This window comes from Melanotaenia boesemani, chromosome 9 (assembly GCF_017639745.1).
Source record: "Melanotaenia boesemani isolate fMelBoe1 chromosome 9, fMelBoe1.pri, whole genome shotgun sequence".
NCBI classification, from domain to species: Eukaryota; Metazoa; Chordata; class Actinopteri; order Atheriniformes; family Melanotaeniidae; genus Melanotaenia; species Melanotaenia boesemani.
This window is the reverse complement of record NC_055690.1, coordinates 9115404-9142904: the sequence shown is the minus strand read 5'-3', so window position 1 is coordinate 9142904 and position 27501 is coordinate 9115404. Positions and strand designations below refer to the sequence as shown.

The 27501-nt window shown below is 42.0% G+C and overlaps 1 protein-coding gene and 1 long non-coding RNA gene across 4 annotated transcripts in view; both read right to left on the bottom strand.

The window, feature by feature from the left end:
• Positions 1-644: 644 nt before the first annotated feature.
• nf1a (neurofibromin 1a) overlaps positions 645-27501 on the bottom strand; it is a 101297-nt gene continuing 74440 nt past the window's right edge. For all 3 annotated transcript variants that reach the window (XM_041994272.1, XM_041994275.1, XM_041994273.1), the window contains 16 exons: positions 27213-27427; positions 27017-27078; positions 26785-26926; positions 26055-26156; positions 24106-24246; positions 23455-23581; positions 22513-22644; positions 22012-22147; positions 20443-20603; positions 20235-20357; positions 20009-20127; positions 19821-19921; positions 16573-16715; positions 16388-16434; positions 3165-3381; positions 645-3073 (listed from right to left, as the gene is read on the bottom strand). In XM_041994272.1, the coding sequence (XP_041850206.1) occupies positions 2931-3073; positions 3165-3381; positions 16388-16434; positions 16573-16715; positions 19821-19921; positions 20009-20127; positions 20235-20357; positions 20443-20603; positions 22012-22147; positions 22513-22644; positions 23455-23581; positions 24106-24246; positions 26055-26156; positions 26785-26926; positions 27017-27078; positions 27213-27427 (2111 nt within the window). In that variant the 3' untranslated portion in view covers positions 645-2930. The remainder of the gene's footprint in view (positions 3074-3164; positions 3382-16387; positions 16435-16572; positions 16716-19820; positions 19922-20008; positions 20128-20234; positions 20358-20442; positions 20604-22011; positions 22148-22512; positions 22645-23454; positions 23582-24105; positions 24247-26054; positions 26157-26784; positions 26927-27016; positions 27079-27212; positions 27428-27501) is intronic.
• LOC121645690 lies at positions 9819-10872 on the bottom strand. Its single transcript, XR_006011492.1, has 2 exons — positions 10467-10872; positions 9819-10346 (listed from the first exon to the last, which is right to left on the bottom strand). It is a non-coding gene; the product is annotated as an uncharacterized LOC121645690 (long non-coding RNA).

Sequence of the window (27501 nt, the reverse complement as noted above, 5' to 3'; positions counted from 1 at the left end):
TTTGAGAGGAAACCAGGGAGCGTAGCATCAGCAGTTGTTGGTAAGAAAAGTGATCGGCTGGGAGCATAGACTGAAGCTGTTTTGGTGACTTAACTTTGAATAAACATGCAACTCTCAAACTTCAACAGCCCCATCCTTCTAACTGCTACTTCTGAGGAATTTCCTACAATCCAACAATGCATCAAACCTTCTGTTGGTTGGAAAGAACAGTAAAAAAAAAGGGACCTAAACAATGAACAGGTGATTAAAATTTATGGACAAGTCTGATCTAGTGTTTCATCTTTTTACATGAGAAGTAGGGCCAATGTGCCAATAACATGAATCCACCTCTCAGTGATAAAATGGAACTAACATGGAGGAGCATTTAAGGATTCTAACACAATGATCGTCCAATCATATCGGTGGGTTCAGTACCTCAGAGTTTTGCAAACCAAGTATCATAAAGTGACAAAGGTGAATGTGGCTGATCAGGAAAAGGTTGGTCTTGTGACATCATATTTTAACAGGCAGAAACACAGTAGACCAGAGGTCCCCAACCCTGGTCCTCAAGGCCCACTATCCTGCAGGTCTTAGATGTCTCCCTGCTGCAACACACCTGATTCAAATGAATGGCTCAGTTGCAGACTTGTGCAGAGCCTGTCAGAGAGCTGTTTAATTTGAATCAGGTGTGTTGCAGCAGGGAGACATCTAAGACCTGCAGGATAGTGGGCCTTGAGGACCAGGGTTGGGGACCTCTGCAGTAGACCTTCAAGTGTAAGTTGAACTTATCACTACTTTCAGGTCCAGTTACGTCAGATTTTATCTGATTAGGCAAATGTGACCATACAGAACACTTAATAGATGGAGATGCGCAGAGACAAGTCAGCGTTGTACAATACTAAACTGTTTTTAAGTAAAGATGTCATGGCAGGATTAAAGCATTTGGATGGGTCACAGTTTCATTTCACACCTCACACAGTACCATTAACAAATGCATTTCTAAAACAAATCACTGGTTTGTTTCTGTCAGTTCCAAATCGATTTGCAAACAAAACTAGTACTCCATACTGACTGTCTGGACTCTTTTGCACTGCTATAAAAGAGACCCAAACAGATGCTCATACTCATGGATCTGGACATAGCCAGGAGACATAGCTGTTATTTCTGGGTGGAGCTCAGACTCTTAACTGGGACAAATTCAAGTTATTGAGACAGCCTTTTTCACACTGCCTGCTTCAATAGGGTGGATGTATTTTTGTTGTCAAACACTGTTTGAAATGGACAGATTTGGAATGAGGGGGTTAAAGCTCTTCTGAGCCAGTAGATGAAGCAATCACTTCTCTGATGCCACCTCACAAACATGCCACACACCAGTGGTAAAAGTACCTGACTTTTTTGAGGTGGCAAGAAATGGCAAACACAGTCAGTTTTGCAACTGACATTAGTGTCAGATCAGCAGTTTCTGAAGAACATTACAACGGTTGCAAAGAACTCCTGAACACTTAAATTTTTTTCTGAAGGCCATTGGTTTTTATTCATATCTTTCCCTTCTAAGTTTTACTTCTTCTGTTTTATTTGTCATCTGGGGATTAAACTATATTGTCACCTACTTGAACACCTTCATACACACTAGCAATGAATGGAAATGAGCCTGATGAGGATCTAATATGAAGTTTGCTTCAAACTGATGCAATTACTGATGCATCACTACATCGCCTCAGCTTGATCAGCAGCAGTGAGCAACAAGGGTGTCGTCTTTGCAGCATTATATGTGTGAAAAGTGTATGTCTGAGATGTGAGCACACATAAAACTATCCCCTTTCTGCTTTCAAATGATCACAGTTAAACTGCCAAATTAGAGGCAAACTTAGGAGTTGGCTTGTATTTTGCCGAGCTGACAGATGTGTTTTCTCATCGTTGTACAAATAAAAATCTGTGGCTCACAATGGAGTTTTGACAGTGGAGGATTATTGCCCATTTCACAATGTTCCTTGTCACTGTGTCAACCAATTCAAATGTGCTGCAGAAAATACAAGTAATAGTAAAAACAAGAGGAGAGCTAAATAAAGTAACCCAAAAAGCTTGCAGCTATTTACATGGTTGCGTTTCTCATAGTGTTTTTTGTAAATTTCATGGTGAAAGTGTTTGAAAAGCAATTTTTTTTGGAAAGTGTGTACATAGAGGAAGATTTGTGTAGTACTATCTACTCATACACGATAAATACTTTCAGGCAACGGGGGTTTCTGGTCTCCTGTATATTCGACTATCATCGGAGGTGGGGCGTTACACAGTTTGGGTGAACTTGTGACGATATGAACAGCTCGCCTCCATAATTAGTACCTGTTCATTGTCCCCAGCAAGGTTTGACTTAACTTTACAAATTGTACACATTGAAAAACCCTGACAAAGGCACACCATGGAGAAAACGGCAACATCTACATTAGCACAAAGGACTAGATATACATATTCTGTCTCTGTTAAATATGTACAGGACTGGCAGAGGGGAGCCGAGACGTCCAAGAAGGTCCAGGGAGTCGGTCCTGTTATGTGGTCCATCTCATTAACACAAGCCAGGAGACATGCTGCAGATTTAACTTTATCCCAAAGTCACAATCTGTCCCATCCCAACTGTCTGAGACACGTTTATGCCACATCCAGACTCAATCTTTACAGTTCTCCCATCTGCAGAAAAAGAGCCTTCCATATGGAATCCAGAGGAGAGCAGGAACATTTACACAGAGGCCTCTCCATCACCTCGCGCTAAGACCAAAGATTCAAAAAAGAAATCTCCAGCAGCAGAATTCAAGTTTGCCCTTGGTAAAATTCCTTGACAAAAAATCCAGAACCCTTTGTTTTCGCCAAAGCAACAACTATGAAGAACATGGAGGGAAAAAAACAGAGTAAATACGGAGTGCAGCATGGGGCCTGGCAGCTCTGCAGGGAGCAGCTGATCAGTGGATCTTGTTGATGCTGGGTCTCTTGAAGCTGCCAGCACTGCGCTGCTTCTGGACCTGACTTGCTGAACCGTGGCGAGTGCGCCCCCCGCTGGACAGAGCAGAGCTGGGGGACAGCTGGACGTTCTCCTTGTCCACACCTGGAGGACAACAGATATGTTTAACCACAGCAGGACAACCCTATAGCCTCCAAATCCTCCCCTGGAGAAAAAAAAAAAACAGAAAACAGACCTGGTGAATGCTGTGAGGTGGCCAGTGAGGTCATGGAGTTGGAGAGGTTGAGGTTGGCAGTGATGCTCAGCTGGCTTTGGCTGGTGGGGGGGTAGGGGGAGGTGGGGGTCCTTGACTGCTCCTCCCCTCGCTCCTCGTCAGCCGTCGGCAGGTAACTGTCAATCAGTGCCTCCAGAAACTTGACAATCAGTTCAGCGTAGTCTGGTATCTGGGTTTGCTGCAGGGTAGAAAAGGGAGAGACACTATTAGACACTTAGTGAATCTTTATTCATCATTAATTTTCTATACCGCTTAGTCCAATTCAGGGTGAGTGACTGATCTTTTTAACTTACAGGTGTGTTAAAAAGATGCCAAGGAGGAAAATAATTAGCAATGATATTAGAACAACTGTTGCTGAATATTTTAGCAAGAGAGGGGGTGAGATGTCATTGCCAAGCAATTTAGTCCACCATGCTACAGACAGATGGTCACCATTGCCAACTTTCCCAGGATATTCATTTCATGTTCAGACCATAGGTGCATTCGGACAGAGAAGTTCTAAGAACGCAGTTCTAATAACTGTCCTAGTTTTATGAACTGCCCTTCCCCAGGAGAACAGTTTCATTTTGCATTCGTACATGAGTTGGGGGCGGTAGCGGGACCGATGTGACACAACCGTCTGCGACAGTGACGTGTGACTTTAGCACCACACAACAACAAAACAAAACCCGTGAAAAACAAGACAGCACAAAGTAACACTGGCAAGCTAATGTGGAGAACGAAGAGATCGCTGTGTTCATGCGCTTCTTGATGGAGATGTTACTGATGGACGATAAAATCAGGCGTCTCACGTCAAGACTGGAAGGCTCCTGAAAGTCAGAAGATGAAGAATCCAGCAGCAGGAGATACGCCGCAGACAAAGGAGACGATGTGTAAGTTTCACTTATTAAACATGCGCCGATTGTATACGTGTCTTATGAGTAAACATTTCAGACGGTTTTCTTTTACTGTCTGCGTTGAGCATATTACAATATGTGAATATTTCAGATGGCAGGTGTATTGTAACTCGTGCTCTGCGTTTCAGACGTTGCTGCGGCTCATTGAGCAACACTCCTCACTGTCCGGCTGGTCCGGAGCATAGCTGATGACTGGTGGGAAAAGATTGTTCCCAATTTTACTGATGAGCAGTAGACAGAGAATTTCTGTATGTTCAGGGAGACATTTCAGTCCATCTGTGGCCGCCTGAAGCTGCACTGGAAAGGATGGACACAACCACCTGCTGCAGATACTAAAGGAGATGGAGAACAGCCTGGATGCTTTACTGATATGGGAATATCTAATTTGTGTCCTAAAATGACCATCTGTATACTATTGGTGTTATATAACTGCTTGTTCCCAAGTGACCACCTGCATGTTATATTATTCTGCTTGTTTTGGGAACTGTGTAACTGCCTATCTTTGGAAGGGTGAGAAAAGGGTGTCTTGTAAATATGTTTACAAGACAGGATCTCAGGACTCATCCTCGCCTGTGGGAAGGACCGGCCATCCTCTCTCTCATGCGATGTTGTGTTTTTTCTAAATAAGTATAAAGACGGGGAAATCCCACATCTCGGTAGAGTCTGCTGCGGGTTACGTACGAACGCCCAGCCGGGGTTTTCTAAGCCACTCTACCGGGACTGTTGGCTCTCCAGTCCGTGTCAAAGGTAGGGCAAGCTATGCTATGCTATGCTATGCTTATAAGGCTGAACCCATTGAGATGTAATGATGAGTGTCATGAGCTGCGGGGAATAAACCTGACACACTTATTCTAGCACTCTGACTTTGTGTGTTTCATCTGCCGACCACCACGAACCTCTAAAAATCCACATGACATTATTGGCGTCACGAACAGGATTAATACATTGTAATTGATGTTATTTGGTGGCTGCAGAAATGTTTATGAAACATAATAAGAAGCCTCCCGCCGTGGAGCAATCTGATGTGCCAGGTTGGACTGGCGAATGGAGTGAAGTTGCGCTCTGTCTGCGGGACGGCGGTGGTCGTCCCGAGCCGTGGGGAGATGCTGTAAAGGACGGCTCTCTAGCGGCTGCATTGCCTGTGCTTAAAGAAATTGTTGTTCCTCCGACATCCCCGTTGGGGGGGGTTCAGAGGCGTGCGTGGTTTTGTGCATCAGCATGGCGTGTATCGCAGGAGAAAAAAGAACAGTTGGAAACACAGCTGTCTTTAGCCAGGCAAGAAGTAATGAAAATGCAGGCAGAGAAAGACGCACTGAATCACTGTTTGAACAAAGCTTTGGTGGGATTGGCTCAGACTCGGTGGCAAATGCGGAGGAGACCGCCCCGCCGTACTGACCCTGCCAAAGTCCGTACCGTGGCTGCACGGGTACGGGAGGATGCTAGTTGGGATCCCATGAAGTGGGATGAGGATGTCTGGGACGAGGCTGAAGGGTTAGACTGGTATCAGGCAAAACCAGTGACCCGTCGTCGCCAGACTGAGGATATGGCTCAGTTAATGATGAGGGAAGGAGTGTTTCTGGGAACGGCTGATGCATGGGCTGATATGAATGTGCCCAAATCAGTACGGGATCAGCTGATAAAAACCAGTCCTCCACATTACAGACCCCTGGTGTTGACATTAATGTTAAATGCTGTAGACAGACCTGCTTCTGCTGTACAAGGGATGATAAGAGAATTAGAAAATCTGGCAGATGGATTTTACTGGACCATTGCCAGTCTCACAGAACTGTAAATATGCATGTACTGCTGTAGATACTTATTCTGGAGTATTGATAGTTCACCCCTGTAAATTTAGTAATCAAAAGGCAACGTTATGGGAAAACCATGTAGAATGGATTTATCACATTCCATATCACCCACAAGCAGCAGGGTTAGACAGAATAAAAAATAGAAGTAAAAGTGGAATAAAAATAGAAATAAAATAAAGATAGAAATCCAGAGTGGATTGGCAGATAAAGTGCAGTGGCAAGATGATGACTATGTAAATAAAGGATGTGCAAAGATGATACAGAATGTTGAATGATGTGCAAAGGATACAAATATTGTATAATTATATGATATATAGTATCAGAGCGACAGTTATAGGTTGCAGTAAGTGGTTGACTTAGTCCAGTTGTGTGATCGTGGCTCTGGCAGAGGTAGATGAGTTATGAGTTAATTGAAAGACTAAATGGATTATTAAAATCCTCACTGAGGAAAGCCTCAGGTGATAATAGTTTAGATAATTGGAAGCGCAATTTACCAGAGGTGGTTAAACAAATTAATAACAGACCCCTTGCAGAAGGAGTGACACCACTCACTCAAATGGTCATGGTGCGAAAGTGTTAAAATGTGGAAAAAACAAAATGATGCTAAATTCCACTGCGAGCCACGACTCAGCAGGTTTTGGACCTGACAAGTAAATATAGCTGCTGAACCGTTTGTGGTCACTAAAGGTGACAAAATAGCTCAGCTGGTAATAAAACCATGTAATATGACAATGGTGCAAGAAATAACAACACCACAGGTGTTTACTACTAGAGGTCAAGGGGGATTTGGATTTAAAAGACTAATGCTGTGTGCTATATTCTTCTGAAGTCATGTATCTCTTTCAGCCTGGTGTGCCTGGTGGATGTCTGAGTGGGAGTGGAGGAGGTTGATCGGAAGATCCAATAAGGAGGGGACGCAGAAGGATCCTCGCTAGGGCCCGCCTGAGACCTGGTGGTGCTGCCTGCTGGGGCATGCTGCTAGCTGCCCTCACTGTCACTGCGATGACCCCCCACCAGTCGATGGAGGAAGTGGTTCAGTTTCGAATGGGCTGGAGGAACGCAACAACAATGAGGCCTGTTACATTGCCAATTTATCAGTTAAGAAATGCTACAACCATAGATAATCGGACTAACCCTTTTATTTACCCAGTGGACGCATTGCCAAAGGAACTAGTAATTAAAAATCATACAGCTCCACTGGTGACGACCTGCCAGGAAAAAGCACACGCTGTGGTTCGAACAGGAGAAATCACTTGGACAATGTTGCCCAACACTGGAAATAAAGCTAGCCAGGCCGTTCATCGCCTGGGGAACTGGATGCCGGTCCCTATAGGACCACAAAAAGAGACTGCAATCATTTTACAACAACAGTTGAAATGGCAAACTAGATTGTTTAATGACACTGCCGATGTTTTAATAAATGTAACCAAAGCTATTGATGCAACTGTGTGTGGTTTACAGGTGATATATTCCCGACTACAGGAGGAGAGGTTTGTACGGGTAATAACTACACCTAACCCAAATGAATGGAGACGATTGTTTGATATATCTGATGCTTTATGGTTACAAATAAAACCTGAACAGACTCGATGTAATATGACCATGTGTACAGTAAGTTGGATACAGTGGAATGTTACTCAAGTAATCACCATCTGTAAGTTTCAGGTATTACCATTGATCGTACATAATAAGTATATGTTTTTGAGAACTTACGGTGAATGGTTTAGTCCCCAAACCAATCACACGTATGACCTGACGGACTGTGAAACTACTGATCGAGGCCAAGCCTGCCTCTTATCTAAAGGGTATAGAAATCCATGCTTTACAGGAGACACGGCACTGTGTGAATGGTTTATAGAACCAGCTAGCGACATGCTATGGCAAGTGGGCCCCAACACCCTTTGCGTAGCTACTACTCACAACCATACTCAGTTGCCTACTGTACCGTTCTCAGGTTGTTTAAAAGGTTTACACCTATGGCATTGGCACAATGTAACTTACAGGTTGACTAACTTTACCACAGAATCTCATCTGACGGCTGTCCAGTGGAAAGTGTTACACCTACCATGGCGAATTTCTCTGGAGCGTTTCCAAAGTGCACTGTCTCGCTCCCGTGATCTTAAAGATATTATGTCTAGCCATTCTCAGAATGTTACCCGTGCCTTAGTAACAACTCTAGTTAACCGGGAACAGGTTTTGCATGCAGCAAGGATGGTGGAGATGGACAGTGCTCATCACTGGTGGGACATTTTTTCAGGAATGTCTGTCACCGCTAGAACATATGTAGCTCCACCATTATTGATTCTTGTGGCTATTTTATGTGTATTGACGCTATGCAATGTATTAACATGTCTTTATATACGCCGGATTAAACAACGATTGTCTAGGACCATATGATGCACATACATATTTTAGCAGAAGATGGACCTTATGGAACGATGTGTTATCATGTAACTGTGGATACAGATACTGATGTAGATCAGTTCACTTATATGCACTGGAGTAATCAAGATCGATGGGTGCACAATGATGTATATGCCACGCGAATGGAGTTGTTAGATTTCGTGTGTCATTGGGTCAATACTATCTGCCAGGAGTATCAACATGCTCCTGGCCATACTGAAGATGATGATGTTATCTGGGAAGGTGAAGGTTTTATGAATTAAGGCCATTTTAGGCCAGAGGTGGAATGATATGGGAATATCTAATTTGTGTCCTAAAATGACCATCTGTATACTATTGGTGTTATATAACTGCTTGTTCCCAAGTGACCACCTGCATGTTATATTATTCTGCTTGTTTTGGGAACTGTGTAACTGCCTATCTTTGGAAGGGTGAGAAAAGGGTGTCTTGTAAATATGTTTACAAGACAGGATCTCAGGACTCATCCTCGCCTGTGGGAAGGACCGGCCATCCTCTCTCTCATGCGATGTTGTGTTTTTTCTAAATAAGTATAAAGACGGGGAAATCCCACATCTCGGTAGAGTCTGCTGCGGGTTACGTACGAACGCCCAGCCGGGGTTTTCTAAGCCACTCTACCGGGACTGTTGGCTCTCCAGTCCGTGTCAAAGGTAGGGCAAGCTATGCTATGCTATGCTATGCTTATAAGGCTGAACCCATTGAGATGTAATGATGAGTGTCATGAGCTGCGGGGAATAAACCTGACACACTTATTCTAGCACTCTGACTTTGTGTGTTTCATCTGCCGACCACCACGAACCTCTAAAATCACACATTACATTTACCTCGTGCCTTCCAGCTAATCACAACACACCTCTTCATAATAAGCATCATGTTCTGGAAGTTCGACAAACAGAACACACATGTATAGAAGAAATACCTGTGTTCTTCTGCATTTCAATAGTTTTTATTTAGAAGTCAAAATCTACATTTGGTTCTTTTAAGCTGGAATCATGTTTTAATATTTTCTTTAACTTTATTTCTTGCATTTTATCTATTTTATTTTAGCATGTTCCTTCTGCTTTTATTTTATTAATTGCATTTATTTTAATCTTTATTTTTTATTTATTTTTTTAATGCACTTGTCTGCACCGTGCTGTAATGATTTATGAAAAGCACTTTGAATTGTCTTGTACATGAAATGTGCTATACAAATAAATTTGCCTTTGCCTTTACATGATGTACACATTGAAAGAGAAAATGTTCCATAGAAAATGCATCATTTGTTCTTTTTTTTGTTACATGCAAAATAAAGATCTCATCACCTGCTTTTAAGCTTGTGCTTGATGGTGAAGGAGTAATGCATCACTGAATGTTTGGTTGTGTCTGACTTATGGTCTAGAATTATGAGGACATAGTCACACAGAATTAGCGTATATGAAGGTAAAAATATAGAAAGGGGTGGTGAAATGTTTACAGGTGTGTAATTTGTGTCCACAAGTATTTGATGCCAGATCTTCGTTATACATGATAAACTTCGTCCTGTGATATGGTGCATATTAAAAAGTTGATAATGTAATTTACACCCATGGATAAGACTTGAAATGTAGCGACCAAAGATGGATTATTTAATATTTCATAGCTATTATAGGTTAATAACTACTTTATTTTTAGTAGCTAACATTTCATAGATTTGGTCAAACCACATCTGAGAAAAACAATAATTCAGACTCTTTACAAAGTCATTTATTTTTATTATAGTGAATACAGCAGTGCAAAAATAACTATTTACATGTGCATATATGATTCTGCATATCACACTGGCTTTTCCTGCCATCCATTACACCTAGAGACCCTCCATCACAGATCTCTGCTTGCTTCACCTCTGCCTGTCAAGCTGCTCACTCTTCTGCCTCCTTTGTGCCTGTTCCTGAAAGACTTCAGGGTGTTGAAGTGTGGATGGTTTTGCCTCTGCTATTCAGCATCTAACAGCTTGTCCTGCACAGCAGCCAGAAGAGTGTCGGCCCTTTTCCTATTTCCTGGAAAAAACAGGGGGGGTGGAGACAGATACTTAACACACAGCAACTACAATAAAATATGTTGAATTGTAATATTGACACTCAATAAAATGCATGTACAATGCAATAGGATGTTTTTACCTGGCAGCTGGCTGGTGCTGGCTGATGGTTGACGCTGGCTCTGGTAGTTGCTGAATGGATAAACATTTTAGAATTAAAATACAAGTTATAAACATGAAGGATGGCAAATAAAGCCAACTTTTCATTATAATATATAGTGTAAAATTCTCAATTGTCCAGGAGTGCACAAGTTGTAATAGCAGTCATTTAAACTGGAATTAAACATTTAAAAAAAAAGTTTAAGTCCAGTTGAAATGACTGAGTCTGCTGTTACAATCTGTTCTGTGTGGCTCCATCAGTTCCCCTTTATCCATTTAATCAAGTATCTGTATATGAGCATACATGGTTTACATTTAACGTTATTATCTTCATTAAATCAAGAGCGGATACTTTTATGTGCATTAAATCTGTTTTCTTTAGCTGATCGATGCGGCGAGGGCTGCTGGTGGCAGCACGAGCAGGATGCTGTTCGGCTCCGTCTCTGATGAAGTAAACGTGGTTTAGAACCATATTTTATACAAAAAAAGATGGAAACAGGTGAAGTAGATCAGCTCAGCTATCTGGGTGGTATCTGATAACAACTCATAGATCTATATAGAAGCTTTAATGCTTCTTGTCCTGTTTACTAACCTTCAAACTCCTCTGAAGATGTTTTCACTGCAGATGATCGCCTCCGCACGCAGGAGTCATTTGCTGGGGCTTTGCCTGAGTACAGGCTGTCGAATGTACTGGTTTTTCGGTTCGTCCCACTCCGGTTGTTGTGGTCCTTAATTTATTTGTAGTCTTGTGTGAGTTTTCTACATGCGCTTCTTCGCGTTATCCCCACATTCTCTGACTGAGAACAGAATATTCGTCACGAATATTTTTATATTCCGCTGCGACCTTTAAAACTTTAATGAATATCCTCTGTGGTGTAGACGGTCAGAAGCTAATTTTGACCTCCTCGTCGGTCCATGTATGGCATCCTCTTTTTGTTGTCATCCGCAGCTGCAACCGTGTTTTTAAAATATGGTGGGGACACAAGATACGGAAAACTGACAAGGGGCGTCGCTACCAATGATATCACGAGGGTTCCTATAGAACCTCGAAAAGACCCTGCCTCGGTGTAGGAGCTAAAATGGTTATAAGAACTGAGGGCTTTGACCTCTTGTTCCTATATGTCCAAGTGCACGTAAAAACGGCCTAGTTCCCGAAAAGGTTATAGGAACTGCAAAAGGTTCCTACAGTTGGAAAGGGGCTCATGTGACACTCAGAGAAATAAAAAGAAAGCTACATCTCAGACTCTACAGACATAATTATCAAAGCTCAGGACAGGCTTTTGTTTAAAAGGGTTTTTGTTCTGCACCTTTCAGCAATCAATCTTAACATTCAGCATTCAATCATAACATTCACACATACATTTACATACATTCATACACATATATGCACATACATATTTACACACAAACATACACATACATCCCTATATATACACAGGCACATGCATATGTGCAATATGTACAGTATGTGTATTATGCCTTAGCAGCATTTAGAACATTTATTGCAGTAGGATAAAGGCTGTTTTTAAGCCTGTTTTCCTCGTTTCGAAGCTTCGGAATCGTCTGCCTGATGGCAGCAGTTCAGAAAGATTGTGTCCAGGGTGGGATGCGCATCTAGGCCTGTCGCAATAACAAATTTTGCTGTGCGATAAATTTTCTCGGAAATTATTGCGACAAGCGATAATATTGCGCAAAACTGTCATGTGTTCTCATATTGAGACCATTTTCAACTAATATAATGACAATGCCATAATAATGCAAATACACCCTTCCAAAGATCAATGAACATTTTACACTGGAACTGGAAGAAATTTAAAATAAAACAAAAACAATAAATAGAATGGACTCTCAGTCTCATTAACGATAAATAAAAACCAAATACACGCACAAAAAAAAAATTTAAGCGTGAGAAATAATAAAGTATCTGTTCTAACCCTAACCCTTCAAAAAATATATAAAAAAATATTAAACATGGGGCTCAGACAAGTAAACCTGGTAAAACTACCAGTTAGTACCATTAAAAAAAAACTAGGAAAAAAAAAAAGAAATACTGCGCATCGTTGCTGTTTCTGAAGCTGAAATATCTCCCCTCATCACTGCGTGTTAGACTGATCTATGAGCAGTGAGTGAATTCGCTGCTGCAACGCTGCGCTTTTCGACATATGCTGGGACACAGGCCCAAAAGTAATGCGGCCCACCGAGAATCCTCCCGAACCTCTTGATTAGCCGGTATTGCTATTGATGTGTATTACAGCACTAGAAATTGGAGGTTTAGCGCGAGAGCGTGAGAATCCACTCAAATGTGTGAGTCTCACGGCCAATGCGTGAGAGTTGGCAGCCCTGTAAAACAAATGCGGCATACCGGCTCGCACGAGTTAAGTGGGTTTACCCTGGTCTCGTGCTGCAACATGCTGCTGTCAAGTATGACACGAGAGAGATCACTCCACAAGAAACGTTGACTTAGGCCCAATCCCATTTCACCCCTTGGCCCTACCCCTTACCCCTACCCCTTGCCCCTTACCCCTTAAAACGGAGCTAGAAGGGGTAGGGCTGAAAAGTCCACCCCTACGAATTGGGACACCCCTTCAACAGTCACATACGTCATCAGTAGTCACTAAAGAACATTTTACACAGATACTGGAAGAAACTAAATAAAAAAAAACAATAAATATTAGCCGGCATTGCTCTTAAAGTGTATTCTTAAAGTGTATTCCAGCGTGAGAAATCGGAGGTTTAGCGTGAGAGCGTAAGAAGCCATTCAAATGCACGAGACTAACGGCCGATGCGTGAGAGTAGCCCTGTAAACAAACGCAGCGTACCGGCTCGCACAGTGGTTCACCACGGTCTCGTGCTGCTACATGCTGCTGTCAAACATGACATGAGAGAGATCACTCCACAACAGCGTTCAGTCGAGATACTGCATAGTGAAACCTGTTGTCATACACAGTCTATGGTGCAGTAAGATGGGGGGGGCTAATGAAAACTATCGCGGCGGCAAACTTGTTGCGCTCATTTTTTCGTTACCGTGCAATTAATTGACTTATTGCTTATCGACAGGCATATGTAGGACGCAAAGTACGAATTTTGCATGCCATTAAAATTAATCGTGTGTGCTGGTATACGCCCTTTTCTCTGTGCCTTTTTTTTTTTTTTTTTTTTTTGCGAGTGTGTGTTGTCCTGCATCTCAAGAAAGCGTGATGTGCGTAGAAACACTTGCTTTCTCATATAGAACAGGAAATTTTTCATACCCCTCCGTTTCAAGTGTGCCTCTGAAAAATCTTCGTTTGAAGGGGTATATAGCCCTACCCCTTACCCCTACCCCTCGGTCCTAAAAGAAATTGGGACACCCCTACCCCTTCACGTGAACGCGCAAAACGAAGGGGAAGGGCTAAGGGGTAGGGCCAAGGGGTGAAATGGGATTCACCCTTAGCGTTGACTTATTGCATATCGCGACAGGTCTATGCGCATCACTGTGGATGCTCTAAGCCCTTTTGAGGCAGCGGGTACTGTGGAGTTCCTCCAGTGTGGGGAGAAGCCAGCCACTGACAGAAGCCAGTTTTGACAACCCTTTAGAGGTCTTTCTTCTGGGAAGTTGTGCAGCTGCTGTACCATACACATATACAATGGGTTAAAATGCTTTCCATGGAAAAAGTACAGTCTCTGCTGGGCCTTTTTGACCAACACAGAGGTGTTTGGGCACCAGGTCAAGTTCTCCTTCATTTGGACTCCCAGGAAACAGAAGTCTGACACTATCTCGACACAGTCCCCACCGATGTTGAGTAGTGTAATGTATGTTTTCTTTTTTCTGAAGTCCACCACTAGCTCTTTGGTTTTTGCTGTATCGAGGAGCAGGTTGTTTTCCCTGCACCACAACATCAGATGCTCCACCTCGCCCCTGTAGGCAGACTGATCTCCCCCTGAGATGAAACCCACCATTGTGGTATCGTCAACGAGTTTGATGGAGTGGCTTAAATGCTGAACTGTAATTCACGAAGAGCCACGCATAGCTTCCCTGCTGCTCTAGGTGGGAAAGCACAGCATAGAGCTGTGGCCACAGCATCCTCTGTGGATCTCCTGCAAACTGGTGTTGATCAAGAGATGGTGGGAGAAGACTCATGATGTGGCTTAAGTAAGTTTTTCAAAACACTTCATCACCACAGGGGTTAGCACCACTGGCTGAAAGTTGTTAAAGCTGGAGATGTGCGTTTCTTTTTGGCAGGGGTAGTATGGTGGAGGATTTCAGGCAGAGTGGGACAGTAGACTGGGACAGGGACTGGTTGACGATCTTGGTAAAGACTCCAGCCAGCTGGTTTGAACAATCCTTCAATATCCGACAGGAGACGGCGTCAAGTTAAGCAGCCTTCCTTGGGTTGATGACCTGCAGAAAGCGCCTCACCTCATGCTCTACCACGGTGAATGTGAAGCTGCGGCCGGCTGCTTGGTACTGTATTGGTGACTTAGGTGGGTCCACTTCAAAATGGGCTAAGAAGAGGTTCAACTCCTCTGCCGGGGAAGCATCCCCTTCAGCAGCACCAGCACTGGTTCGGTAGTTGGTAAGACGCTGGACACTCTCCCACTTGCCTGTGGTTGTTGCTGTTCAGGTGTTACTCAACCCTTCTCCTGCAGTCAACCTTAGCCTCTCCGATGCCTTTCTTCAAGTTGGCTTGGGCTGTGCTGTAAAGACTCCTGTCGCCAGACCTAAAATCCCTTGCCACAATATGCACAACATCAGGTTTTGCACTCTGCTGAACGCTAATGTCACCATGTAAAAACCCGAGGGCCAAGTTAGCATTAGCGCCTGGGGGTATGTAGACAACAGTTACCATAACAACAGTAAACTCTCTCGAGAAGTAAATTGGTCTGCATTTGACAATCACATACTCCAAGTCTAGTCAGCAGTGGCTGTATGTGGTCACTGTGTTAGTACACCAGTTTTTGTTGACATACACACAAAGTCCTCCTTCCTAGCTTTTACCTAATGCGTGTGTCCTGTTGTGACGCTGCGCCGTGTAGCCGGCTAGCTCGATAGCGGAGTCCGGTATGAATGAATGAATGAAGCCATGTCTCTGTCATCAGCAAAATGCAACTGTTTGTTTCAACCTGTAGCCTCAATTTTGTTGGCAAGGGATCTGGCGTTGGTCAGAAAAAAGCTGGGAAGCAGTGGTCTGCGTGTCCGGCAGCCACGCTTTTGCTTCCTCTCCCTGCGCTGCCTTCTACGCCTGCCTGCTGGAGTGGTAATCCACGGGGAGCTGGGACTCCTCACCATGTCCTTCAGGATGTTGTGTGAGCGGATAAACTCGACTGTGATACTCTGCTCAAAACGGACACCGATCTTAAGATGGACATCCCTGGTGTAGCTCAACAACACATATGCAAAAAAACATACAAGGCACCAAAAGCCAAAACACCGAGCTGCTGCAACTGTGTGTGCCGACATCGCTCCAATCTCCAGTTGATCCTTTGGTGATCCAGTATTGATTCTTTTTGAGGTTAAAACACTGTTCAGGTTTTGAAAAGAGATTCTTGAATCGGTCATATGCAAGACTGTGAAGGAGGGTCGCTACAGAGATGAGCTGGAAGTTCTTTAAAACAAAGCTTTAAAAATATACTCATGCCTGCCAGTGGACAATGACATCCAACCCAAAAAATCCTAAATGTAAAGTTGAGACTTCAGTATTTAGATGTGAAGTTTGATGAAAAGTAAACTGGAGATGATCAGCAGCCTCTGTGTGAATGTTGAACTTGTGCTAGTGAAAGCGTGTGTGCTTGTGGGTTTATGGCTTCATATATCAAGACACCAACTGGTAGGCTGGGCCCAGAATTGTTGTGTGTGCTTTATGAGCTGAAGTCCAGTGAGGGGAGTGGGTGTCAGAGAAAAATGAAAGGAGGAAACATCATTCATACCTTAGAAAAAGGTCCAGCAAACCTCCAAAGTCCATTAAAACCAAAGCCTGTAAAATAAAAAAAGCAGGGAGACAAGTGACGGGTCAAAGGAATTTACTGTCACAGCTGTAACAGAGGAGCCGTTTTTAGTTATGGTTTTAACTTCAACACATATAGCTTGTACAAGGTAAAAATATCCTATTTACTTTGTAAGTATGAGGGTTGGTACTGAGGGGGCGACTCCTCATGGTATACCACGCTCTGGACAATGCCATGGACGGGGTTCAGGAGGTTGGTGTCCTGGCACATGGACAGCACAGTGTTGATCTTGGAGTCAAGTAGGTTGTAGCTGAAGAGGAGAAAAAATCATTAAAGGTTGAGGCGGTGCAACTGGCTTCCTCCATCTCAGCTTTGTGCTCGGTTTGAACAGCGTCTTTGATGAAATTACATATCTAATTATAGTAATAGCACATTTATGTTTATACTTTGACATATTAGACAGTCAGCTGGTAAATTTGAGCTCATTTCTCATCTCAAGAGCTAGAACAGAGAAAACCATGCAGAGCTGAATCAGGTGAGGTTATATTTAATTATACACATCTACAACCAGAGGAAGTCCAAAGGGCAAGTCTGTCAGTGGGCCTGTGTTAACTAGTTAACAGCAGTCTATGTGTATTTAAACTTATTTCTCCATGTAAAAACTTCTTTCTACACAGGCGATTGAAAAAATGTTTTTACAGGATATTTTACTGGGAAAAAAACACTACAGCTAAACCCTGTTAGCAGTAGTGTTTTTAAACTTAAAACTGCACATGATGAAAACCGTTTTTCTTTGTTAATGTTACTGACTTAAAAATAAGAAGTTGCAACTCAAATATAAAGCCAGGGTGCTTGCTCAGAGTCAGGCTGGAGGAATTATTACAGGGATGGGTAATGAAGACTGATCCTAAACATGAAGAGTGAATAGAGTGCCTCATCTCAAAGATTATAGCTAAACAACACGATACCCATCAGTTTTGTTTAAGTTTTTTTTAATTTTAAAGGAATGAGTTAAGTCTGAGTTTTTACAGTCCCATCAAGAAAACCATCAGCACAGGACCAAAGATGCTGTATGATGATACCGTAGGTGAGCTGTGCTGAAATGCTGTCTCCTATCCGCAGACCAAAGTTGTGTCAAAATACCGCTGAACATGGTTTCCACGGTTCCTGAACACTGAAGGCTAAAGGAAAACGAACAGCGTTTGTACGACAATGCTAGCAACATGGAGTTAGCCAACACTGAGGGGGTATTCGTAGAATAAAATTCCTTCTCGTCATTTCCATCCACACTTTATTTCTGAAAATCCTGAATGAAGCTACAGAAAGTGTCAGAAGACACTGAGGAAGGAAAAAAAATCTAATACTGGCATCTCAATGCAAAAATCCAACCAAGTCGTACATTCTTACAACAACTTGTGGGTCAAGTTTTTGCAGAATTAACAAATGTCTTCTTTCCTAAAATACCATCCATTACTTTTTTGTCATTTAAATGATTTATTTTATTATTGAGGTTTTGAATTAGAAACATTGTTAGAACAAATAAAATAAAATAAGCTTGGTCTGTTGGGACAAGATTATTGACATATGCAACAGAATTTGCTACAGCATAAAATAATAATCCACAGAGCAAAACAATTTAGATAAGGATGACTTAAAATATCTAGTATTTAATAGTAAAATGTCCTCTAATCCATATCATGCCATCCATTTTCAGTGCACGTGGTATTCATCCACAGATAAGGCTGATAAAACATTTGTGGACTGTTTGTTGCAGTACCATCTGCTACTTGAGTACAGCATGGCTTCAAAGATAAATTTAATTTGTGACTGGTCAGAAATAAGTGTTTTTTGAATCTGCAGTTATGACTGTAGCCTGTAATGGTATACATCATTCACATCTCTAGAATCTTAGCTTTACAATGGTGTATAACATGTGTAGGTACTCTAGTATAGATGGATTAATCAAAGTCTACTAAATGGAAGGGAGACTGAGTAAAATACAGATTTATTTGTCGTGTCTGGTACCAACAGTTAGTGTTGTTTGGAGATAACATAATGGGAAAACTGAACAAGCAAAGCTGCAAAGTCTAATATGGGAGTCCAAGGTTAGAACATAGTTAATTTAGTTAAGTACTATCATTTCTTTACATAGCTGACTGAAATGCATGGAATGGTTTCCTGTGTGCACAAGAAACCAATATTTCAATTTTTTTTCGTTAGTGTCCCCTTACGGCACATATGTCAAACTGGTCCAGCAAAGGGCCGTGTGGCTACAGGTTTTTGTTCCAACCAAGCAGCAGCACACCAGATTTGACTGATTCAATCAACTGATCTCAGTCTTCAGACAGCTGATTGGTCAAACTGTGTGCTCTTGGCTGGCTGGAACAAAAACCTGCAGCCACACGGCCCTTTGCTGGACCAGTTTGACATGCCTGCCTTACGGGCTCTCCATGAACCTAATCTAGACTCAAATAGTGGTTGGCCAAGTCAAACTCAAACAAAGACAACAAAAACAGCAGTAGCAGCATAATCCCAGCATCCATCTGAACAGGGCGAAGGTCCCACTAACGTCCCAGGTCAAATCACTGTAATACAACGAACTGGTCAGAAATGAGCTAAAAGATGGTGGAAGGTAGGCGGATCGATTCCAGGCTTCTACTGACTAGATGCCAAAGTGTCCTTGGGCAAGACACCTAACCCCACGTTGCCTCCCGATGTGCCTATCGGGGTGTGAATGTGTGTGTGAATGGGTGAATGTGATAAGTAGTGTAAAGCGCTTTGAGTGGTCAAACTGACTGGAAAAGCGCTATATAAGTACAAGTCCATTTACCATTTACCATAAACACGGGGAAAATCTGGAGGAAAACCTGTTTCAGTCAAAGCAACAGTTGAGTGGCTTAACACTTCCAGCTCTGCGCACTTATTTTTTAGGTCTCTGCTCGAAAATTGCAAACCCAAAATGAAATGAGGATACCTGCAACCACACTTTTAGAGTCAGTGTATTAAGATTTGTAAATATCAGTATATGCGTTACTGCTGAAGAATATAATGATTATAATGATAATATAATAGGTTTTAGCAAAATCTACTAAATGGCCATTTTGGCACCATCTGATGTCAAAAATGTACAAATTTCTCAGTAGCTCAATGTGCCAAGCTCCCATAAACTCACCTTACAAGACTTGTAGCTGTAACCTGTGTTAAGGTTAGCTCTACACATAATTGACGAATGCACCCTCAGCTTTACTGGGTTTTTAATATTGTTTCTGGTTTGCTTCACAATTTAAACTGTTTTGCATCTTCAAGGTTGTTGGCAGTTTGAGAAAATGTAATAAAACCACCTCAAATACCGGTTTAGATTCCAGGTTGTAAAGCTAAATACAGCCCAGGGACAGGAAATGTGCTTGCTACTTACACAACTGGAAAAACCTTTGGGAAGACAACGCTAGCTTCAGCCAAGTACTCGTACAGAATCCGCTGGTCAAAGTCATCGGTGCTGTATTTGACCTGAGTCGCCTGAAGAACAAAGCAGCAGTCTGTTTAAGAGAATTACAACAACATGAGGCGTCACATTAATATCTGCTGAGTTGTGTGTTTCTTTACCAGCACAGTGAGCAGCAGAGCCTGGATCTTTGGGTCAGTCAGCACCTCCTCATCCAGCAGAACATTAGACTCTGACACAGACACCTTGCGGAGGTGAGAGTTTCCGATTCTTTGTGTCTCTATAATGATAAAAGAGGGGGGAATCCATTAAATATCTCCTTAAAAAAAAAAAACCAAAAACTCTGAATCACAAAAGAAATAAAAGGCTGTGTCAGCATTCTCTCACCTATCTCATAGTCATTCTCTGCTACACGCCTCATCTTGGGAGGGGTAGTCATGCCAGACTCCATCTCTGGTCTCTTTGGTGCTTTACAGTCTGATATGAGATGATCAAAACTCTTCCTGGTGCCTTACCAACATACAAGGACAACATAGACATCAGGGATCTGGAGATTTAACACTTAAATTGTACATAACTAAGGGATGATCCATACCCAGGAGCTTTTTTGTGTTGGCCTGGGAAGGCTGGCCCATGTCCAGGCTCATGGACTTGCGTGTTCGTGGGCTGATTTGGCCCATCGTGGGGTAATGATGAGGTAACAGGAAGCGCTCTGAAACCTGAGGTGATGTACATGGCTGAGGCTCTTGTAGAGTTCTGAAAGAAAGGACGTTACAACCATGTAACTTACATTATGGAGAGGGGAACAAGACTTGGTAATGAGCCAAATTAAAGTTTGGGTTAATCTGTGATAATTGCAGACAGGTAAAATGTCAATAAAAACAAGAATGTCTTATCTTAGAAACCCATATATTATTCCCAAAAGATTATAAACAACATATGAGATCCTCAGTGTGTAATATCATCAAAAAAATCTGAAAATCAAAGGGAATCTCGGTGCACTGGGGGCAAGATTCAGCTCAAAACTGGAGGCTACAGCTCCTCGGAGTAGCCGGCCCAGGTTAGAGTCCCGGCTCTCTCACAGGTAGCACTGGCTAAAAAACAGACCTGATTTTCTCCCGGAAATCACTGCCTGGACTCAGGAAGACTTCCAGAAATCATGTTCTGCAATCCACAAATACAGGTTAAAGCTCTAACATGCAAAGAAAAAGCCAGATGGAAACAGGATGCAGAAACACTGCTGTCTTCTGAGGCAAAATGGAAAACCATTCTGTGGTCAGGTGGATCAAAACGTGAAATTCTTTCTGGAGACCATGGATGCTGTGTCCTGCAGACTAAAGACAAGCGGGAGCATCCAGCTTGTTATCAGTGGACAGGTGAAAAGCCTGCATCTCTGATGGTATGGGGGTGTGCATTAGTGCCTATGGTGTGGGAAGCTTCCACATCTGTGAAGCTCCATCAATGCTGGATGTACATGGAGGTTTTAGAGCAACATCTGCTCCCATCCAGACAACGTCTCTTTCAGGGAAGACCTTGCAGATTTCAGCAAGACAAAGCTGAACCACATCCTGCATCCATCACAACAGCATGGCTTCACAGGAGAAGAGTCCAGCTGCTGAACTGGCCTGCCTGCAGTCCAGACCTTTCACCAGTACACAACCACTGGAGCATCATGAAAGCAAAAATCCAGCAACCAAGGGCCAGGACTGTTGGGCAGCTAGAATCCTGCATCAGACCAGAATGGAACAACATTCCTCTCCTAAAATTCCAGCAACTGGTCTCCTCACTTCCCAGATGTTTACAGACAGATGTTAAAAGGAGAGGAGTGCTACACAATGCTAAACATCACCCTGGGACTACTTTTTACAAACTTGTTGCTGCCATCCGAATCAAAACAAGCTAATATTTTCCATGTAATGTAAAATGTCTCAGTTTTAACGTCTGATGTGTTGTTTATGTTTTCATTGGGAACAAAATAGTTTGAGATTTGCAAATCATTGCTTTCTGTTTTTTTATTTACATTTTACACAGATTTTTAACTGTAAACTATCCACAGCAATCCTATCCATTGTAAACTAGATTCACCAGTGAAAATAGAAATCAACATTTTTACGATTTCAATGTGTGGATGAGTCAGCGAACAGGATCCTGTTCATCAGTTCACCTGCAGGTGGGATCACTGATGTGGATGGAGTAGGTGTCCATGGGAACTGGGTCCATGGAGAGATCTGAAATCAGTAGTGACTTCCTGTGTTTGAGGCTGCAGCGACTTCTGACTTCCTCAGACACAGTGAGCAAAGCTGCACAACAAAAAAAGAAACAGAAGCTTCAGGGCTTAAAATACATTTTTGGTAACAGTGTACTGGTGCACATGGCAATAAAAGTACTGCACCAAAATTAATTTCAGGTGTACAACCCAAATTTGTGAAATGTTAACCTTAAATTTAATCTTACAAACACATACTAAAAAACTAAAAACACATACAAAAGTTTTTAGTTTCTTAAGCCTGGTTTGATTTTACTTAAATCACGATTACTAACAATTTATCCACAACAGACTAAACTTTTGACATTTTGTTGGTTTTGTTGGAGATGTTCTGTCTTTAGCAGGTTTCACAAAAAGTAATAATCAAATATAAAAACGAGGTTGCATGAAGCTTCATACCAGCGAGATAAGCCACACTCTGGGTGTTGACTTCAAACTTGTCACATTTTAGATGCTTGCTGATTAGAGCCAACAGGGTGTGCAGGATGCGCACCGTCCTCGCCACTGTGGTGGGTGATGGGTGTCTGTATCCTGTAGACACACAAATATGAGAACCATTAGCATGGAAGTGTTCACCATCTCTGACTGGCTTAAACTCTGTGACTAAAAACTTGGAAGCCTTTTTAAGTGCATATATTCAATGTAAACAACTGGAAATCACATTAACAGTAGATTCATGTGTCATTTTACAGTTTTATATATACACATTTTATATATATATATATATACTTTTGTCTTTTTTTACCTCTGGTTTGGTGGATCTTGGTCATAGTGCGATCTGTGAGATGTGAGCTTTCAGAAGAGGAGTCGTTTGTCTGTGCTCATGCCGTTCGGTGGACACGAGGAGCCATAATTTGTCTTTACATATTTTTCTAGACTTTGTTTACCTGTCTTTTAATTGTTTGCTGTCTTAACTGTGTTTGCTGGTCAATAGAAATGGTTTTACTGCTGGTAGATGAGATTCTAAACTTTCTGTGGATACCATACATGTTTATAGTAACATTTACAGACCTGACGTTACACCCGTAAAACTGGATGCTAACCCCTTAACTCCCGGTAGCGGAAAGAGCAGGTGCAAGAGGTTAAGTTGTCAGTTGTCATAAATATTTGATTTTATAACAATAAATATATTTTAACTGTTACTGTGTACAGGGAAACTGCTGATAAATCATTTCATGTGTTTAGTGTTTGTAAACCAAAAATTACAATAGCTGGACTTTTAAAGGACAAGGACATTTTGTGCGTGTAACAATGCAATTAATAGAAATTGATTGCAAAAAGTTCCATGCGATTAACTGATATATATATATTTATATATATATGCGCCACAAATTTCTTTACCTTTGAGTAGGTGGCCCACCAATGCAAAGTTGAAGTTGGCACTAAAGTTGAGGCCCACAAAATGATCCATCTGCTTACAGTGCCACTCTAAAGGACGCCTGATTTCCATGAACACTTCCTCTGGACTCTGGGGGAGTAAAAAAGAGCAAATGAAGCGGAAAAAGCTCCTTTTTGATAAGTTGTCTTCATAAAATCCTTTTCAGTTAATTGTCACACATTGTACAAGCACAATTTCAGTGCACGAACCTTATTTATGTAATATATTAGTCAGTGATTAAAAAAAATACTAAAAGCTCATCTTTGAAAAATGTCTATCAAAAAGATCATGTGTTGCGATAAAGGGAACCCATAACAATATGATAATACACCACATGGTATTAGTTTCAGTGACTACCTTTTCTGAAGCAGGAACACAGAGAAACCCGACTAGGGCAGAAATCAGACAGCATAGCCAGGGTCTGGTTACTTAAAAGCATGAGTACACAAACTGAATTTCTCCTCTCTAGAGGGAAGTGGTGTAACTTTCACGAGCCTGCAGTTGAAACTGTTATTTTCATGGAGATGTGCTCTGCTGTGCAAAGAAGGCTGGGTCCAGCCCAGACCATGCAAAGGAGACTTTGTGCCTTTTATAGTGTGAGGTGTGGGCTCTACCTTGTCATTGAAGACGCGCATTGTGTCCAGAGTGTGGAGGTTCTGCTCCAAAAGGGCGGTTCCGGCAGAGTATAGGTTGACTTCGTCTAGCTGCAGCACAGCCACGGCCACCCAGAACAGAGCTTTGTGCATGGGGGAGTCCTGCAAACACACATAAGGGGGCATTGTTTGGACAGGAACCAAACACTGTTACTGTCAGCAACATAAAGAAAGACAAGGTATAAAGATTAGGAAGAAACAAACAGTTACAACTACACTAATTGGTTGGGGGTTGTGGGGGTTCAAATACAGAATGAAAGGTGCAAATGAGATAAACAGTAAGATTTTGTAGATAGATTTTTACCCTCAACCTGACACATGGCTGTTTTCATGTTAAAAAAGCGTCCTCTGCATATAAATTGTTCCACAAATACATGCTGCATTTAAGTGTTACTCAAAAATTGGGACATCTGGATTGTAATTGCTTTCAAGAGTTATTCGTTTTTATTGTTATCTAAAAGTAGGAATGACACTGTTAGATGCTCCTCTGCCAGCGTGGATGTTCTCTTTGAGTTCATGTGATTATTAACTTATTTCACTCTTCTCTTCAGTGATTGGCTGGAGAGACTCCTGTGGGGTATAAAGCCGAGAGGCGGCAGCGTCCTGGCTGCCACCACAGCAGCCAGGATGTTTTTGTTATTTTTGCTTTTGAGTTGGGAAACACTGTTTTTGGTTTTGGTTCCTTTATAGGTTTGCTTTAGACTTATTATGTCTATGTTATGGGAGCAGCCCAGGTCCTACAGCATATTGCATAACTGGTTTGTGGTCTGTTCCCAACATCTGTTTCCTATGGTTCCTTAAAAGGAGAAGGGAGTCCCGGCTAAAACGCCGGTGGAGGTGTGGAGGATGTCAGAGTAGGAGCCATTAACCAGAATCCTCCATGACCGGCTGGTTAAAAAGTCACCTAACTGGTGATCCTGCAACTTTGTCCAATCACTGCAACTTTAACAAATCTCTGTGATCCTCAGTGTTACCTGACACATACATCATGATCTTTACTTTGCTGTTTCTGACTGTTATCATGCAGGCATGTGTGAAGCATCGTGCATGACGCCTTCCCAGTGTTCAAGGTGTTTACCTCAACTGGTTAAGTGGGCACCTCACCAGCAGAAGATACAGCTACTTGAAGCAACCGGCCCCGGTTTGAATCCCAAAATGGGTTATGTTGCTGCATGCCCCCCTCTTCTCTGTCTTTCGGACCTGTTTTCCTGTCACTAGTAGTCTAATAAAGACACCTAGAACCTAAAATAGTTTCCCCGTGTTGAGTATGAAAGTGGAAGTAAACTGTTTTGTACAACATGGAACACTGTGATGGAAGACATTTTCCTACAGAACAACACCAGAGATTGTCTGAAATGTGCAAACAGATGAGGAAAATCATTGTGATTAGTCTAAAACACCCAGATCTGCTGTAAATGCTGAAAGAATCTGAATATAAGCTATATGTTTACCCTTTTTATTTAATTTAGTTTGTTTGTGCTGGCTGTTTTAATAATAAGTTGCAGCTTCAGAATCATCTCTGCTGAATGGTGAAATACACACCAGTTATTTCAGTTAATACTGTAGATAACATCTGAAAATACACCACAAATTTTGTCGCAACTTTTGACAAAAACAAAGAGTGATTAATTAGTTTGTATATTAATGTCTGGAATAAGCAAACATTGCTTGGTATACCGTTTATAATACTGAGACTTAAACCTTCTGCTCATCCTTTAGCTTTTAGCTAGGCCAGTGCATAAATTTGTCAGTTTCAGTCACTTTTCCTCTAGATAATCCACACAAACACAAACATTGTGCATCGTTGGCAGTCACACCAATTTCTAGCAAGTTTTAGAACTGACAGGAAAAGGCTGAGCAGTACAGCCATGCTGTGGTGCATTGACTGTACATATAGATCTTTTTTATACCTTGCTGAGTAGAGGCTGCAGCTTGGTCAGAGCAATGACTGTAGCCTCTATTAATACTTGGCTGTTGTAATTGTCTGGCCCCTTCAGGCAGCTCTCCAGACCCTGTGATAATGGAAAGAAGAGGGGAGGAGGGTAAAAGAAAGAAAGAAAGAAAGAAAGAAAGAATGAAAGAATGAAAGAATGAAAGAAAGAAAGAAGAAAAAAGCAAGAGGGTTTACAGAAAAAATTGAGAAACGCTTTTTAGAAAAAATAAAAAAATACTCGGCAGTGAAAAAGAGAGATAAATTATATAATTTAAATCTAAATGACACTTAAAAGTTGTGTAACATCCCCTTTTAGAAATGATTCATATGGCTCGTGATTAGTTTCACAATAATTTTCATAGCATCCTTAGATAAGAAACGACTATTCTCAATGAAATCTGGGTAGTAAAATCAGATTACAAGTCAGAATCTAAATCTATATTTTCAATGAGAAAAAATCTAAAAGAAGTTCTCATTCTTTCTGTCAAACAAGTGCTCCCTTCTCTCTTTTTCTTTTTAGCTGATTAGTCAACTTTTCACACTACAAATGGACATGACGCCAATAATCCCACCACAATTCACTCACTGGGGATGGAAATGAGAACAGAGAGAACCACAAACAAACAAACAAAAAAAACCAAGAGTAAACTGGCTGGTTAACGCCCTTTTTGATGGAGAGGTCTTTGTAAATGAGTGTGCGCTCTCACCCGGTCTATGCTGAGCAGAGGACTGGCCTTGCTGAGGATTCGGATGATCTGCTTGATCTGTCCGTGGCTAACTCTCTTGCTAATGCAGCCAAACACGACCAGTGCTCTGGGCTGGAGAGACGGGTTGTACTGGAACGCAAACCTGCAACACAAACACAAAACATATGATCTAAAAGTTTCACATCTATGATCCTGGTACAAAATTAGTTAAAAAGATGGAGGCGGCTCGTACTTCTGTGCAAGTTCTGTCCACTGGTCTAACCACTTGCAAGTTGGGATGTCCCTCATACAAGCCTGGAGGATTGATAAAACAAAGAAACATACAGATATGAGAACTCATGTTTGGCTGGAGTATATGTGCTCATTTTAAATTATTTCAAATATTTAAAACTAAGAAGAAATGTGGAGTGTGTATTCATTCTGCTGACCTCCATGATTTCCAGTAAGGCCTCAGTGACGGTCTCCAAAGAGGACAGGGCGAAGGTCTCCCTCTCGTATGAGCCTGGTGAGAAGGAACGGTCTCTGTAGCTGGAGCGAAAGGCGATGACGGCCGCCGACTTGACTTTACTGATGCCGAACAGCAGGTAGAACTTAGGCAGTGAGAACTCAGTCAGGCTCAGCCTCAGAACCTGCTTCGTCTCCTCTGAAATTAACACAAAAACATTGTTTTTCCCCATTACACGCTAGTTACTCATGTTAGGACCATATGTTTATATA